This window comes from Giraffa tippelskirchi, chromosome 10 (genome assembly GCF_054371585.1).
Source record: "Giraffa tippelskirchi isolate mGirTip1 chromosome 10, T2T-mGirTip1v1.2.pri, whole genome shotgun sequence".
Classification (NCBI taxonomy): domain Eukaryota; kingdom Metazoa; phylum Chordata; class Mammalia; order Artiodactyla; family Giraffidae; genus Giraffa; species Giraffa tippelskirchi.
In genome coordinates this window covers 160,268,085-160,285,637 of record NC_137284.1, presented here as the reverse complement: position 1 = coordinate 160,285,637, position 17,553 = coordinate 160,268,085, and the positions used below count along the sequence as shown (strand labels likewise).

At 45.1% G+C, this 17,553-nt stretch overlaps 1 protein-coding gene across 16 annotated transcripts in view; it reads left to right on the top strand.

The window, feature by feature from the left end:
- The window catches only part of LMBR1 (limb development membrane protein 1), a 138,365-nt gene that overhangs the window by 74,163 nt on the left and 46,649 nt on the right, over positions 1-17,553 (top strand). For all 16 annotated transcript variants that reach the window (XR_014067088.1, XR_014067087.1, XM_081535401.1 and 13 more), the window contains 4 exons: positions 2,872-2,998; positions 3,492-3,560; positions 4,374-4,438; positions 10,793-10,865. Coding sequence is in view for 14 of the 16 variants with exons in the window: in XM_081535401.1 (XP_081391527.1) it covers positions 2,872-2,998; positions 3,492-3,560; positions 4,374-4,438; positions 10,793-10,865 (334 nt within the window). In the remaining 2 variants the exon portion in view is untranslated. The remainder of the gene's footprint in view (positions 1-2,871; positions 2,999-3,491; positions 3,561-4,373; positions 4,439-10,792; positions 10,866-17,553) is intronic.

Sequence of the window (17,553 nt, the reverse complement as noted above, 5' to 3'; positions counted from 1 at the left end):
GGGGCAGCTGCCCCGGGTGAGGTCTCAGAGGTGGGCCCGAGATGAGGGGTCCGCTTAGATGCGTGGGCAGCCACAGAATGGAGACAGGGTTCGGTGTCAGCTCCTGGGGTCCTCCGGTGGCCAGGGTTGCGATAAGAAGCTCTTGTGTACTGGGAGCTCACATAGCGAGGAAGTCAGCCTTGTTTCTTCTAGGTTGTACGTGGTAGATGGGAAAAGAGGAACATGCTGGCAGTGAGAGGTGGCCTCCACTTCATTGAGAAACACGAGTGATAGGTGAATTCTCAAGTCTTGGAGACTCCAAACACGGCGGCAGCAGTTTGAGTCATGACACCAGACACTGCGCTCAGCATGTCGCACACGTCCGCTTGTGGTCCTGATAACCACCCGCGAGGCAGGGGTGCCTTTGATGAACTCACTCTGCAAGGGAGGAGACTCAGACACCGCGGGGTCTGGGCGCTTGGCCAAGGCCACACAGTGGGTCAGGGGCGGAAACAGGGTTTGAGCCCAGTGGCCTGCTGCTGAGGTTGGGGTTCTTAACAGGCCTGTTTTACCGTCTGTCTCATAAACCAAACTTGGATATTTTTAAAAAGTTATTCTCTCAGGTTCCAGACTCTTGGACATTTATTATTTTAAGAAAATATTGAAAATTAAAGACAACGTTAGTCCATTATCCTATGCCGTAAGCCATACACGTCCACTCTAAGAATGTTGGAAAATAGGACGAGGCAGCAAGCGCACAGGACGAGTGGCTCCCTGCAGCCATGGTGTGTGTAGCACGGCTCCTGTCAGCTGGCCTCGCAGGGCACGCTGTTACGTGGTCACAAGAAGACCGCTTCCTGCTCCACTCGGGAGAGGGAGCTGCACCAGGCCGCCAGGGCTCAGCCCCCTCGTGCGCCAGCTGTTGGGTCGGGGTCGGGGGGCCCTGACTTCTGCCTGTCTGAGGCCTGGGTGAGAGGATTCACGGCCAGATCCTGGCCCTGAACCGTCATCTGTAGCCCTGAACCCAGCCGTGTGGGCCCTTGTCTGTTCTTCCCAGAAAGCTGCCCAGAGCTTCTGAAACTGCCGGGATCTGAGGCGTTGCGGTGCTTGCCCGGTGACAGGTTGGTTGGCCAGCTTCACAGACACCGGCTGTAGACACAGACTCCTGGTCAGACATAGGGAACTTCATTCCTCAGCCTGCATCACAGCAGCCTGCTGTCAGGCCCCCGGGCCCTTGGGCCCCCTGGGGGCGACGCGGCCCAGTGGAAGCTGTCCCCGCAGCGGGCTCGTGTCACAGCTGTGGAACCCTGCACCGAGGGGACCCTGCAGCAAACCTGCCTGGTTTCTGTGAGGGGACCTCCTCTCTCACGCCGTAAAGGAGGCGGACCTGCCTCTGCTGCAGAGACACTGTCTCTGTCTTCCCAGGCCATTCGCTGTGTAGATATCCTTGAAAAGACAGTCCGGAATGAGAACTGCCCTCCTCTGCTGGTGAGATGCTCAGATGTGGGAGAGAACCATGGAGCATTGCCTTCCAACACAGAGCAACAGATTTGATGAAAAACAAATTGAATTGCTAAGAAACAGTTCTTCTCAGGGGCTTCCCTGGTGGCTCAGTCGGTAAAAGAATCCACCTGCCAGATGCAGGAGATTCAAGAGACTCTTCTGTACAGTCCTGGACTTCTCCAGGCCAGAAGACTGGAGTGGGTGGCCTTTCCCTTCTCCAGGGGATCTTCCCCACTCAGGGATCGAACCCAGGTCTCCTGCATTGCAGGTGGATTCTTTACCAGATACATTTTAACCTACAAGGGGCCACCCTGTGGTAAGGTAAGTCTGAGTCATCACTTGAGGCTGGGAACGCTTGGCTGTGGCTTTAGGACATTTCCTTTCGTATTGAATTTGAGGAGCTGTGATTTAATTGCAACATGTTTCTGTAAATTGGAAATTAGAAAGTAACATTTAGAGCAAAACTGAAAAAAGTCCATATTTTAGATTTTATATATAGCTCATATCTTTAGACTGTTTTTAATATGGAAGGAAATATTACACGATTTGAGAAACATGAATATACTTATAATTTTATGTTCATTGTAAAATAGCGTAGTACAGTATAAAATAGCAATATGAATGTTTACATTTAAGTACAGATTCAGTCATTTGATGACTTTCTAAGAATATGAGAAAGGTTTTTTTTTTTTTCCTAGTCCCCTAGGTTTCAAATTTAAGTTGGCCTCTCGTTTGGCCCTGAGGTCAGAATTTGTATTATATATGTTTAAAATTGTACATAATGATTCTTTGTTATATTCCATCCTGGTGGATTTAGTGAAAACTTCAAGCTAATGTGGGCAAAGGAATGATATCTAATTGATATAAATATTGAGACTCTCCGTCCCTGTGGTTCCTGAAGCTGGGCCGCCGTGAAGAGGCCTCCATCTGGCACTAGAGGGCGCTGGAGGCTCTGGGGAGCCGGCGGGATCCCTGCGCTCCGCGGTCGACGGCGCTTTGTGCTCTCGGCCGAGTTGGGTGTTCACAGAACTGCTTGGCAGCACGCCTTAATTAGCCTTATAGTCCCTTGATCAGAATCACAAATAAAAATTCGTTAATCTACTCTCGTGGTGGAAAGTGTTAGGAAAGTAATTAAGTGTTTAAAATGGCTCTGGAAAATGTTTTTTTAAAGAATTTTTTGGGTACTTTCTTCAAAGCTTAATGGTATTTTACATAATTTTCAAAAGAAAAGTCAGTCTGAACATTACAAACAGTAAGCAGTTTGTGTTTTTTGTCTTGCTGAGAAATATAAATTTCCTCCCCTTCCAAAGAATTTTTGTTTTCACATCGACAGAAGCCTAATTGTTCATGTGATAAAATAAAAAATTAAATCTTTGTTGTATTTTTCAGGGAATCCGAGCCCGAATTTTAGAAACTCTGGTCATGCTCATCCTCCTGGCCTTGCTTATTCTTGGGATCGTGTGGGTAGCCTCAGCACTCATTGACAATGACGCTGCCAGTATGGAATCTTTATATGGTGCGATTGACTTGTTTAAACCAGTTTCTCTAATGGAGACTACAGTTTAGAATATAATTACACATTCACTTTTTAAAACATTTTAATAATTCTTTGTATATTATTATGCAATAATCCTGGTGTAATTAATCCATATTGTTAATTTACAGAATTAAAAAGTCTTTTGACGTGTTTAAGGAAAGAAATGAATGTTTATGTGTTTCTTGTATGTAGAATGAGCAAGCAGCTTTTCAGACTTTTTTTTTCCCTTTGGTTAATTGGTTTCTGTTCTTAAAATTCCACGGAGGCTTATTTTCTCCCTCTAAACAGGTTTTGCAAAAGAGTTATTTCCTGTTCTTCTGTTTTAGATCTTTTTATTATACAATTTAGAAATTACATGGTTTAGTAGACTGAAATAGGCAATTATGATGTTTACTGTACATTAATCTATAGTCAGTCTATGTCTTAATGCACAGTATTTTGGATGTATTAAAATATTTACATTTTTTAACAGATCTCTGGGAGTTCTACCTACCTTATTTATATTCCTGTATATCATTGATGGGATGCTTGTTACTTCTCTGTAAGTATTTTTCTGACATAATATTGATGATAAAGTAGAGTTGTTCTGTGTTCTAGAAAATTATAGGCAAGTTTCCTGATGAGATTCTTTAACAGCTTGGAGATTTTTTAAAAATTTGGCCCTTAACCTTTTTTGTATGTTCAAGATAAATTTTGATAAAATGAAATCTTGAAACAATAAGATACCTTTGGTTTTCTCTAAAGAAAGCCTCTTTCACGGAGTTGGAGAGAGAAAGGGAGGGCGAGACAGAGTCAGACTTGCTCCCCCAACTCTCCCTGCCTGCCCCCACCCCCACAACACTACCTTCTGTCTTTGAATGGTAATTGTCAGATTCTGTATGATGAATTTGTGGTCTTTTTTTTTTTTCCTTTACAATAAGTTTTGTTTTACTTAAAGCATCACATCATATCTCAGAGATATTATAAGTAGATAAATGTAGGTAAAAGGATGTCCGGTTATTGTCACTTTCAGGTAGTCTTGTCTGGTACCCAGTTCAGTTAGTGTTGACACTTGAAATGCAGTCTGTTTTCTGGTTGGTTTTCTTTGATTTCTTTGAAGTGAAAGCACTTGGAGTGTGGCATCTCCTGCCCCTCCTTGGTCTTCACAAGTTTCCCTTAAGTGCAAGAATGCCCACCCTCCGAGTGCCAGCCCCTAGAGCTTCGTTAGTGGTGACACTGAGGAGCCCTGTGACAGAACACCTAGAAAACCTTGGTTTGGAACAAGGTTTCCTCAGGGCGGCGGTCTTTGAGTGTGGCTGCCGTCGGACCCGCGGCCTCTCTCCTGACTCTGAAGGACGCTCTCTCTGTTCCGCAGTGTGCACCCCGGTCGGCCTCTCCCGCATGTTCACCGTCATGGGGCAGCTGTTGGTGAAGCCAGCAGTGAGTATGTCATTGTAAAGCGTCTTGTCTGTTAAATAAACCCTTTCACATTTGAACATCTCTCAGGTTCTAAACTAGCATTCAGAAACAGAATATTTTTATATGTTGATGCCCCAAATTGCTATTGTTTTGTTTTCATCTTTCTCATCTTTGGAAACCAAATTTGTTTTTGCTCTTAAAATGCAAAGTATAGGCACACAGGTAAAAATACTTCTAACAGATTTGAAGACAAAATGTGCAGATATTTAGAGGTATTTTAAGTGTCCATTGTCTTATATTTCACGGGGTCGCGAAGAGTCGGACACGACTGAGTGACTGAGCTGAACTGATCTTGTATCAGAAACTCCTTTATGTTTCAAAGTTTACTATTTATGTTCTTTGAGGTACAAAGCACTTATTTCCTGAAAATTTGTCTGCATATTATATCTTGATTAATTGAATTATACCTTTCTCTTTAATCTCAGAAATACTATATAATCATTTTAAAATAATTTTCAGTTGATAGTAGTTTTGATGATTTGTTCCTAAGTTGCTTTGGCTTCTGGGCTTCCCCAGTGTCTCAGCGGTAAAGAATCTGCCTGCAATACAAGAGACACAGGAGACGCAGGTTCAATCCCTGGGTTGGGAAGGTCCCCTGGAGGAGAGAATGGCAACCCACTCCAGTATTTTTGTCAGTAAAACCCATGGACAGAGGAGCCTGGTGAGCTACAGTCCATGGGGTAACAAAGAGTGGAATGTGACTGAAGTGACTGGACACACACACACATACTTTGGCTTCTAGCTATTTTGTCAAGTATTTAATGATATGAAAATAATTCTTACCTGTATCTAGGGAGTTTGTCACTTACATTATTTTCACGGATCATCATTGCCTACATACCACAGTCTAAACTGTCCACATGTGAGAAGGCCTTTCACTCCTGTCTGCCCTGAGTTTGCCTGTGGCCACCCTCCTGCCGTGGCCTCCCCGGAGTCTGTGATTCTGGTTGGTCTCCCAGCTGGTGTGCTGTGCCCGAGCATGCTGGATTCTCCCCCTTCCCTAGGCGAGGCGAGGGCCTTTCCCTCGCCACTGCCTCCTACCTGCTTCAGCTACCTGGTGCCGTCCTGATGCCCTGGCTCTGACACCAGCTCTGAACCCTGCCTCACTTCTCTAAGCTACAGTAGTGAAGCTTCTTGCTCTGCATCTCCGTATTCCCCTTTGTCTGAATGTCACTAGTTGTGCTTATTAAATTATCATGGTTATATGTTTTCTTCCCGGTCAGGGTGATTCATCAAGGGAAAGAAGCAGAGAATATCATAGTAGACATTCTTTTAGGAAATGTTTGCTTAATTTTGAAAGTTTTTTTTTAATGGCAATCTTCAAATTTTTTAAAAATAAAAAGGGATTTTTTAATCTGCTATGTAAATGTGTGCACACTCAAATATAATATACACATGCTATTAAATCTTGAAATTTGCTTCCCTCTTACAGAAATTTTGTGACATGGCATTCGTTTAGTTTCTTCCTAATTCTCTGGATGTTTTGTTTTGTTTTGACCTCTCTCTCGATCTCCACTTTCTGCCCCTAAAATAGGCAGATGTTTCAAGCCCTCTCCTTGGGCTGATGGGGCTCTGCTCTGTTTTCCTGAGCATTCTGCCACTTCCACATCACTTCTAAATGTCTGATTCTCATGAGAAAAAGATAAATAAAAACTACAGGGACTGGAATGCAAAAGTAGGAAGTCAGGAAACACCTGGCATAACAGGCAAATTTGGCCTTGGAGTACAGAATGAAGTAGGGAAAAGGCTAATAGAGTTTTGCTAAGAGAGCGCACTGGTCATAGCAAACACCCTCTTCCAACAACACAAGAGAAGACTCGACACATGAACATCACCAGATGGTCAATACTGAAATCAGATTGATGATATTCTTTGCAGCCAAAGATGGAGAAGCTCTATACAGTCAGCAAAAACAAGACCGGGAGCTGACTGTGGCTCAGATCATGAACTCCTTATTGCCAAATTCAGACTTAAATTGAAGAAAGTAGGGAAAACCACTAGACCATTCAGGTATGACCTAAATCAAATCCCTTATGATTATATAGTGGAAGTGACAAATAGGTTTAAGGGACTAGATCTAACAGACAGAGTGCCTGATGAACTATGGACAGAGGTTCGTGACATTGTATAGGAGACAGGAATCAAGACCATCCCCATGGAAAAGAAATACAGAAAAGCAAAATGGATGTCTGAGGAGGCCTTACAAATAGCTGTGAAAAGAGAAGCGAAAAGCAAAGGAGAAAAGGAAAGATATCCCCATCTGAATGCAGGTTCCAAAGAATAGCAAGGAGAGATAAGAAAGCCTTCCTCAGCGATCAATGCAAAGAAATAGAGGAAAACAACAGATTGGGAAAGACTAGAGATCTCTTCAAGAAAATTAGAGATCCCAAGGGAACATTTCATGCAAAGATGGGCTTGATAAAGGACAGAAATGGTATGGACCTAACAGAAGCAGAAGATATTAAGAAGAGGTGGCAAGAATACACAGAAGAACTGTACAAAAAAGATCTTCATTACCCAGATAATCACGATGGTGTGATCACTCACCTATAGCCAGACATCCTGGAATGTGAAGTCAAGTGGGCCTTAGAAAGCACCGCTACGAACAAAGCTAGTGGACGTGATGGAATTCCAGGTAAGCTATTTCAAATCATCAAAGATGATGCTGTGAAAGTGCTGCACTCGATATGCCAGCAAATTTGGAAAAGTCATCAGTGACGCCAGGACTGGAAAAGGTCAGTGTTCATTCCAATCCCAAAGAAAGGCAATGCCAAAGAATGCTCAAACTACCGCACAATTGCACTCCTCTCACATGCTAGTAAAGTAATGCTCAAAATTCTCCAAGCCAGGGTTCAGCAATACGTGAACCGTGAACTTCCAGATGTTCAAGCTGGTTTTAGAAAAGGTAGAGGGACCAGAGATCAAATTGCCAACATCCGTTGGATCATCGAAAAAGCAAGAGAGTTCCAGAAAAACATCTATTTCTGCTTTATTGACTGTGCCAAAGCCTTTGACTGTGTGGATCACAATAAACTGTGGAAAATTCTGAAAGAGATGGGAATACCAGACCATCTGACCTGTCTCTTGAGAAACCTGTATGCAGGTCAGGAAGCAACAGTTCGAACTGGACATGGAACAACAGACTGGTTCCAAATAGGAAAAGAAGTACGTCAAGGCTGTATATTGTCACCCTGCTTATTTAACTTATATGCAGAGTACATCATGAGAAACGCTGGGCTGGAAGAAACACAAGCTGGAATCAAGATTGCCGGGAGAAATATCAATAACCTCAGATATGCAGATGACACTACCCTTATGGCAGAAAGCGAAGAAGAACTAAAGAGCCTCTTGATGAAAGAAAGAGGAGAGTGAAAAAGTTGGCTTAAAGCTCAACATTCAGAAAACTAAGATCATGGCATCTGGTCCCATCACTTCATGGGAAATAGATGGGGAAACAGTGGAAACAGTGTCAGACTTTATTTTTTGGGGCTCCAAAATCACTGCTGATGGTGATTGCAGCCATGAAATTAAGAGACGCTTACTCCTTGGAAGGAAAGTTATGACCAACCTAGATAGCATATTTAAAAGCAGAGACATTACTTTGCCAGCAAAGGTCCGTCTAGTCTAGGCTATGGTTTTTCCAGTGGCCATGTGTGGATGTGAGAGTTGGACGGTGAAGAAAGCTGAATGCTGAAGAATTGATGCTTTTGATCGATGGTGTTGGAGAAGACTCTTGAGAGTCCCTTGGACTGCAAGGAGATCCAACCAGTCCATCCTAAAGGAGATCAGTCCTGGGTGTTCATTGGAAGGACTGATGTTGAAGCTGAAACTCCAATACTTTGGCTACCTCATGCGAAGAGTTGACTCATTGTAAAAGACCCTAATGCTGCGAAGGATTGGGGGCAGGAAGAGAAGGGGACGACAGAAGATGAGATTGTTGGATGGCATCACCGACTCGATGGACATGGGTTTAGGTAGACTCCGGGAGTTGGCGACGGACAGGGAGGCCTGGTGTGCTGTGATTCATGGGGTCGCAAAGAGTTGGACATGACTGAGTGACTGAACTGAACTGACAGTACATTTTAAGTGCTATAATTGAATACCCAGTGGAGTTGAAAACCCAACAGATAAAGAGTCAAACTACTTATTTATCTCCCCTCCCCAAGCTTATTTTCTCCCAAACTTGTCTGTTTTTAATAACATGTTCAGAGTTTTCTTATTCCTAACATCTCATAATAATGGTTATTTATTTAGTAATTAAATATTTGCCGTATGTGTGCACTGAGTACTTCATTTACATGCATAATTTCATTTAATCCTGATGATAAGCCCGTAAATTGGGTGATGGTGTTCTTGTTTTATGCTTGGAGCCACCATTGGGCAGCTGCGCAGCTAGAAGAAATCCTTTCGTATGTGTGTTGTTCTTTCGTTGCTCAGTCATTTCTGACTCATTTGTGACCTCATGGACTATAGCCCACCAGGCTCCTCTGTCCATAGGATTTTCCCAGTAAGATTACTGGAGTGGGTTGCTATTTCCTTCTCCAAGGGATCTTCCCAGCCCAGAGATTGAACCCAGATCTTCTGTTTGGCAAGCAGATTCTTTTTGGCTAAGCCACCAGGGAAGGCCCCTTTGTATGTGTTAGACCTTGAGAAAAGTAAAAAGTGTCTATTGTGGTCCAAACAGTGAAAGTGCTGAGAACCTTGATGGAAAAGGAACTTTGTATTGCGGCCCACAGAGGTGTGGCCCATGCTCTCCTCAGGCGCTAAATCTGCCTTGGATGACTCAGCCGCATTCACGGCCCTCACTTGGGGCTTCCCGTGGACACACAAGTGTGTCGTGTCCGCAATGAAGCCCTCACTGGCCCTGTTCACAGCCCCCACCTGGGGCTTCCATGGACCCCTCTTCCTCCAGAGACTGGAGCGTTGGGGCCTCAGCTGCTGCGGGAGGCCCTCCCACCCCTTTCTTCCCATCCCTCTGGGCTCACAAGATGGCCATCTCTTATAATTACTTGTTTCTTACTATATATTCTTATTTTATTATTTTATTTTGTTTTCAGCTCTTGGCCATTAATATTTGTTCAAATACTGGGAATTATTGAATTGCTTGATACTTGATAGGGATTGCATGATGAAACTCCTTTTTCTGAAAATGCCTCATTAGGGTTCTGAAAGGATATATGTGTTCATATATAGGATTTCCATCCTTTTGTTTTGCCCATCAACTCACAATTTATTATTTTGCTGAGAAATAAGTAGTTTGGGGTTGAAGGACACAACATTAATCATAGCTCTGGGTTTCTTTCAGAGTTTTCCCAGAGCTAGGAAGATCCTTAGGATTGGCTCAAGGAGGCCAGCTGTGATGAGTTCAGTTCAGTCGCTTAGTCGTGTCCAACTCCTTGCGACCCCATGGACTGCAGCACACCAGGCCTCCCTGTCCATCACCAATTCCCGGAGTTTACCCAAACTCATGTCCATCGAGTCAGTGATGCCATCCAACCATCTCATCCTTTGTCGTCCCCTTCTCCTCCCACCTCCAATCTTTCCCAGCATCAGGGTCTTTTCTAAGGAGTCAGTTGTTTTCATCAGGTGGCCAAAGTGGTAATAAATTTCCCACCTGTGATAATAAAGCTTTTAGGTTTTATCAGCAATGAAGACAGTGCAGAGAATATCCCATATAAATTGGCCATTGATTAGTGGGTTTTTCTGGTGGTTGTTTTTACTAGTGTTGTATGCTGTGGTAGCGAGTGTGTGTGTTCAGCACTCTGTCTCTAGGGTTCCATCTATGGGGTGATTTTCATAATCCCAGTTTTTAATATTTGTGGACATCTTTTAGTATATAAAGATGATGTAAATGGAAAGTCTGAATGGTAGCGATTTCATTTATGGATTTCTTGTTCTACACATTATGCAGGTTCATGTATTAATAGATGAGAAACCTATTATTGGACTGGGTGATCTGCTCCTTCCAGCTCCAGAGAATTGGCTTAGGCACGAAGAGATTACTGCATTCAGCTTTTTGGATGTTTAGAATGCTTGCATTTGTGTGCCTTTGAGAGAGTTTCAGAGTTCTTCCATTCTTTAAACTGAAACAAACCCAGTTTAGATGTATGTAGATTTTGTGAGAATCAGCTTTCAGTTTGCTTAGTTTTGTATTAAGACTTTTTACTTAATTTGCAAATAGAATGGTTTGAGCATTTTTATTTTAGATTCCTATTAATTTGAGTGATTGTCTAAATTATAGGCCCAGTAGCCTAAATATTCTCATAAACCCTGCTTTTGTAATGTATTATTCAATAGTGTGGTCTTTACATTTAGATTCTTGAAGACCTGGATGAGCACATTTATATCATTACCCTAGAGGAAGAAGCACTCCAGAGACGACTCAGCGGTATGTATCTGTTATATTTATTACAGATTTAGACCAGAATAAGACATTAGTTAATTCTAAAAAGACGTATAATTGAGGGAGAAAGACAAGCCCCTCAGTCCCCGGTGCTGTTGCCCAAGGCTGAGACGTGAGAGGAGCGCGTGAGCCTCCCAGCTGAGGGCAGGGGTGCTGGGGAGCAGCGGCGCTGAGTCAGGCCCGTCCCTGACAGTCACTGGGGTCTGGCAGGGTCGGCTCAGCGCCCAGACGCTGGCCCCTGAGGCGTGTCTGTCCTCCCCCAGGTCCTCACGCATGATGGCTGTCAGGACCCATAGTTACTGGCGTGTTGCAGGCTTGTCTTAGCGGCTGTAACATCCCTTCCTTGTGTCTCTCCTGTTGAAACCTCTAATGTGTGGTAGGAAGCAGGGTTTCTGCTTCAAGAAGGTGCCAAATTAGATTGTTGTGCTGAGGAGCTCTGTCTTCATTTGGGGATACTGTTCATTACCAGCTGATAACCACATAAGCCTGTCAAAGACTTTAAAATTTAAATTTTCATTACTGATCATTTTTGGCTTCAAATGATGAACCAGTAAAGAAAAGAGTAATGACAGTTTAACAGAAAAATGACATAGTAAAATTTTTTATTTTACTCAAATGATTTTTACCCTGTACTGTTTTCTCCTACAGAGTTTTCTTTTAAATGTTGAAAACCTACCACCAAGATCAGATTTTAATAGCTAACTATATTTTACAATCATAATTCAAGAGTAGGTATAAAATGGAAGGTTATTTTAACTGCACAATATTGAGAAATGGGAAGAAAGAGACCTACTTTCTTCAGTTACAGATAGTGAATTTAAATCATCAACCCTAAAATGTGGATGTTAGACATTATTCTTAGATCAAAGAATTTCGGATTGTATCTATTCTAGAGAATTCTTATCAGTAATAATTATATACTTTGATACTGATAGCTTTTAGACTGGAACTACATGTATCTTTTATTGTTCTCACTTTATTAAAGCTATTTTAACATTTAAACCTATTTAACTTAAGAATTATAACTTTAATCAATACTGTCAGCTTTGTAATATTTCATTAAAGTAGTTAATATTGTAATGAACTTGTCTTATTTAGATAATCACGCCATTGTATACTAAATCTGCCTGGATCATTCAGAATCCATGTCTAACTGCCCCCTGCAGTGTGGGGTTATATCTCAGCTTATATACATACCATTCCTGTCTCACAGATCAGGAGGCTCAGATCTAGGAAGGGTAAAATACAGTGCTCTGTGGATTAAAGAATTTGAAATAAGGCAAATCAAAAGAAACCCCCAAATGTAGGCTTTTCTCACTTTGTCCTTCAACAGTGGAGGAAAAAAAGTCTCTCCAGAATCTCTTTAGATCCTTAGCACCTCAAATAAAAAGTGGCTCCATTACAGCTAAAGAAATTGAAGAGGAAATGCTTGCCAGGAGTTTAAGGTAGTATACAATGAGGCAAAGCCAGAATAAACAGAACATCTCAGCTAACACAGTAATGGTCTAGCTTAGAGGGGATTAGAACGGTACGCTCTGTGACGTCCTGGCAGCCCTTTGCCTTCCAGTACAGGGGACGCAGGTTCAGTCCCTGGTCGGGGAACTAAGATCCCATGTGCCTTGCAGGCAGAAACCCAAAAGGTAAAACAAGCAACATTGTAACAAATTCAGTAAAGGCTTAAACAAAAAAGGATGATATGATTGCCCATGCTAAGTGTACTTTTATTTTCTGCCATTTTGGGAGGCCATGCACTACTTCTGACTGTCAGTGGTCATTAAGAATCTTTCCAGTGAGACCGTGTGTTGGGATATGTTGGGATAAAGCTGTCGCTTTGCTCTTTGCTGCTGGTTAGCACTGTGGACTGTTGAAGGTGGAAAATGATTGGCTTGTAACATAGAGGGTTCTGTAGCAAAATGGACATTTTGATTAATACAGATTAAGAATTGTGAGCTTCGTAAGTATATTTGTCAGTTTTGCAGAGGGAAGAAAAGCCAAGATGGAACAAAACCCTATTTTATAATTTGCTACTTAAGAAAATATAGATCATAGGAGGTTAGTAGGGCTTTCTCGATGGCTCAGTGGGTAAAGAATCTGCTGCAATGCAGGAGACACAGGAGGTATGGGTTTGATCCTTGGGTTGGGACGATCCCCTGGAGGAGGAAATGGCAACCCACTCCAGTATTCTTGCCTGAAAAACCCCGTGGACAGAGTTGCCTGGCGGGTGACATTCTAAAGGGCTGCAGAGTCAGACATGACTGAACACACATTTACTACTAGGGTTAGTAATGGCGGTCATCCCGTGGAATATATTTAATCTAGTGCTCTTGTCACATATATTTAGTTGTAATAGTTATCGTATATTTTAAATTATGTTTAAAAAGTGAAGTTTAAGTTTTTACTCTGGGATATTAAAAAGAATTGCAGGATAGAGTAAAAGATTTTTAAAACTGCAGCTCACAGCGGTTACCCACCCCAGAGCTGGAGGTGGCTGAGGGCACGCTGGTCATGCTTTCTTGGTGCTCGTGGGCTGTGACGGGCATGGTATGTAGCTTGGGGACATCGGCGTGGTTTGCTCTGATCCCAGCTTTACGGTTACCTGATAAAACATGATACTTGATATCAAAAGGGACTTTACTGTGGTGATAGCACCATGTTGTTCTGGAAGATAAGATGACGTGTTGTGGGAGTCATTATATGCCTGAGCTCGGTCTCCGTGCCGGTGTTTAAGTTATCAGCACGGCTTTGTGGCGCACTGCCTGCCTGTGACTTCTCCACTGCTGCTCGTTGACGCTTGATGGTGCTAGAGGTTTTGTGCTTGTTAATACTGTTGTTATTTCATAGAAGACAGTAAAAAAGTAACGCTAACTGGCACACTGTTACAAAGAAGCTGTCCTGCTCCCAGCCTGCCCCACTCTCTCCTCCCTTTTCAGCATGCTTCTCTCTCTAAGCACCAGGCATCGTGCAGGTGGATTTAGAACCCGAGTCTTGAGATCGTGGGCTAGTTAACCGAAGAAGAGGAAGAGACACGGCAAGATGCGTGAAGGCTGCGGCCAGTGCTGAAGGAGGGGACAAGAGGTGGAGGGCAGGCGTTGTGTGTGTTTCTGGAGTGGGGGGGAGCCCGTGCCGTCCTGGCACTGGAGAGGGCAGGAATGAGGGTGCCTTTTGCCCTTGGCCTCCTTCTGAGGTCCGGCCGAGGAGCCCGGCGCTGTCCTGTGATCCCAGACTCCGGTGCGCATGTCTCCTTGGGTCCCTTTCTGCCCCGTGTCCCGCTGTCCCCTCCCCCGAGACACCCTGCGCAGCGCTGGGGCGGAGCGCGGCCGCGGCGGCAGGACCGCAGCGCTCAGCCTCTCTCTCTCTGGAAGACTCTCGGCTCCCCAGCAGCCCTCAGTGGGGTTCGCTTGCCGCTCGCCTGCCTGACCCCCTCCTGGAGTCTGCCTGGGCTGCCCTTGCTCTGTGTCAGACGCTGAATGTAGACCCTGACCTGGCTGACTGCTTCTCTCTCCAGTCAGCCTCCCCTCCCAGGCTAGTCCTGCTCCCTCCTGGAGGACACGACGCTGTCTGCTCTCTCACGGTCGTTCTCTCCACCACGCCTGCCAGTCCTCGGTGGTTTCGATGACCCACCTCTGGGAAGCCCCCGGAGCTCTCTCTTCTAATCACCCCCTCAGCCGCTTAGTGCCGCCATGAGAACGCGGGCCTTGTCGTGAGCGCGAGCTCGGGTTCTTGCGTGATCTCCACACCTGTCACCCAGCTCTGGCTTTTCCAACTCACTTCCCACAGTTACTCAGTGTTGACGCTTTTCACACATGCCGTGTATTTACCCTCATAACTGCTCACCACCGCCGCTTGCCCCCACATTCCCTTCGTCCCCGGGCTCCATCACAGTTACACTGTTGCCAGGCTGTCGTCACAGCCAGTGCCTCGGTGCGCTCTCAGGCCCCTCCCACTCACCGTGTTGTGCTCACGCCTGGCAAGACCGCGGCCCCGGTCCAGCCCGCTCTGCGTGTCCTCCGCCCTCATGGCCGTTCCCCTGTGACTGTGGCCGCCTGACCTTTCTCTTCGTGTCTGACCAGACAGTCTCTAGACGACTGCTTGTGTCTTCTCTTCTCTCAGACCTTCTTCACTGTCTCTCTCAGCTGATACTTTGCTTCCTGTTTTGTCAAGAAAGCAGAAGCTCTTCTGTCAGAACTCTCGCCCCTCGCCTGGGTTTACCTGCGTGCGCAGCCTCTTCGGCTTACGCTGTGCCTGGCCGTCCTGCCTCTGGACTGAGGCTACGCTACGGTTCGCCCTCCGTGGTGCAGCAGGCCACGTCCCTTCTCACTGACTCCAGGACAGAGCTCCGGCTGTGTTACCACCTCTCGTACAGAATCAGGTTTTCATCAGCTGGCTCACTTCCATCAGCGTAGAGAGGTACTGTGATTTTTCTCAACAGAATGAAAGAACAAGTAAAAGAGTAAGGAAAGGAAGTGTCCACAAAAAAACCAATCAATTGATCTAAGAAAGAAGTGGAAAATTTTAATCGAGCCCAATTGAGGATTATAACTAGGGAACAGTCTCTCTGAAAGCTCCTTTCCTCCCGTTAGAGGTCAGAGCACAGTTGTGTGGGTTTTTGAGCCAGGGCGGCACGTTAATGACGTGTCCTGAGCAGTTTGTTTACGCAGCCTTGGTCCAGGCGAGGCTGTGAGCTCACGCCACCTCCGTGACGGCCGCCGTGCCGGCGCCATGCTGGCCGTGGCTCGCAGTCCTCAGCCCAGCGCTCCTCTCTCCTGGGGACACGGTCATTCCACTCGGTCCTGCGCTCCTCTTTGTTTGCCTCCCTCCCCGGGCCGGCCCTCTGGCCATGTGGCTGCTGACCCCCAGCTCTATAGAGCCAGGTGTCTGGTGCCCACTCCACTGGGCTGTCCAGTTGGCATCTTGAACACATCTCGTCCAGAATCAGCTCAATTGGCCTCTGTTCACATGGACTCGTCCCTGCAGGTTGCAGACCCATTCTTCCAGATGCCCAGGCGAATTCCTTGGCGGCTCTTCATTCCTGTGTGGATTCCTTTGCAAAGTTCTCTCCTCTGGCTTCAAAGCCTCTCCAGCCTCTGACCATGCTTTACCCCTTGCCCCGCCGCCTCTCTGGCCTGAGTGACAGCCAGTCACCTCTGGCTGAGACGGTGCAGATCCCAGTCGGCTCCCTGCGCCAGTCTTCAGCCTTGTGAGGCAGGAGAGCACTGAGGGTCAGCCCTCCCTCCCTCGTGGGCTCCCAGCTGCCCTCGGTTCCTGTAGGCGCCTTGCTGTCCCTGCCGCACAGGGCCTGTCCTGCATCTGCCCCTTCCCCATGGGCCTTCCCACAGTGAGCCTCGTGGCCAGTGCTGCCAGGCCAGCCTCCCCGCTGGCCCTTCTTTCCCCCTCGCTTCGTTGTTTCCACAGCACTTTCTGGTCACTGATGTACTGTCCTTTCTCATACTGCCCTCTCCCTGCCTGCAGCAGGAACTCAGCAGGCAGGGGTGTATGCTGGTTTTCTTCCTGATCCTCTGATACCACCGGGCACGTGGTGCGTTGGAAGTAAGTGGGCAGATGAAACGCACACACAGTGATTTGTCGTTTTACCTTAGATGTGAAGAAGGAAGAAGTGAAATTTGGTGATAGCATAAAAAACTACCGCACGGAACAGTGTTTAGAAAAGGCCATTGTGGAGGCCTCTGGAGACAGGCCGAGATGGAGGAGCTGGAGACCGTGTGTTTGGTGTGCGTGAAGGGAAAGAGAGAACGCGCTTTTCCCTCTGTTGTTATCCATGAAACCCGAGCAGTCACAACCCATTTCTTTTTTTTTTTTTTTTTTTTTTATGATTTTTCCAAAATATTTAATTTTCATAGAAACAACTATCTTCTTTTTCCTATTTATATTTCTTTTTTTTTTTTTTCTTATAAATTTATTTATTTTACTTGGGGGCTAATTACTTTACAATATTGTAATAGTTTTTGCCATACATTGACAAGAATCAGCCATGGGTTTACATGTGTTCCCCTTCCCGAACCCCCCACCCACCTCCCTCCCCCTCCCATCCCTCTGGATCATCCCACTGCCCCGGCCCCGAGCCCTTGTCACATGCATCGAACATGGAATGGTGCTCTGGAGCCCATTATACAGAGTGAAGTAAGCCAGAAAGAAAAACAACAATACAGTATACTAATGCATATATATGGAATCTGAAAGATGGTAACGATAACCCTATATGCGGGACAGAATGAGAGACACAGATGCATGGAACAATTTTATGGACTCTGAGGGAGAAGGTGAGGGTGGGTCGTTCTGGGAGAATGGCATTGAGACATGTGTATTGTCATATGTGAAACAACCCATTTCTACTCCAGGACCCCTGAAGAGTAGCCCGACAGAAAGTCCCATTACATTAATCTTGGTAGAAAATCTTTTGTAATTCCTTCCCAGTATTAAGATATATATACATTAGCCTGTTTAAATGTTTAAGTCATGTAGCAGCATTAATTGAAATAATTAGCTTTCGTGTGTATAGCCTATGGGTGTACTGGGTAACTTTAGAAGTACCTAATGAACAGGAATTATTTTTTGTTGTTTAAGTTCAAAACCTTCACAGTTCTTTTAATGTGATTTATTTTAAAATATTATAGCCTTTGAACTTAATGATTCAATTCCATTTTTTATGTACTAT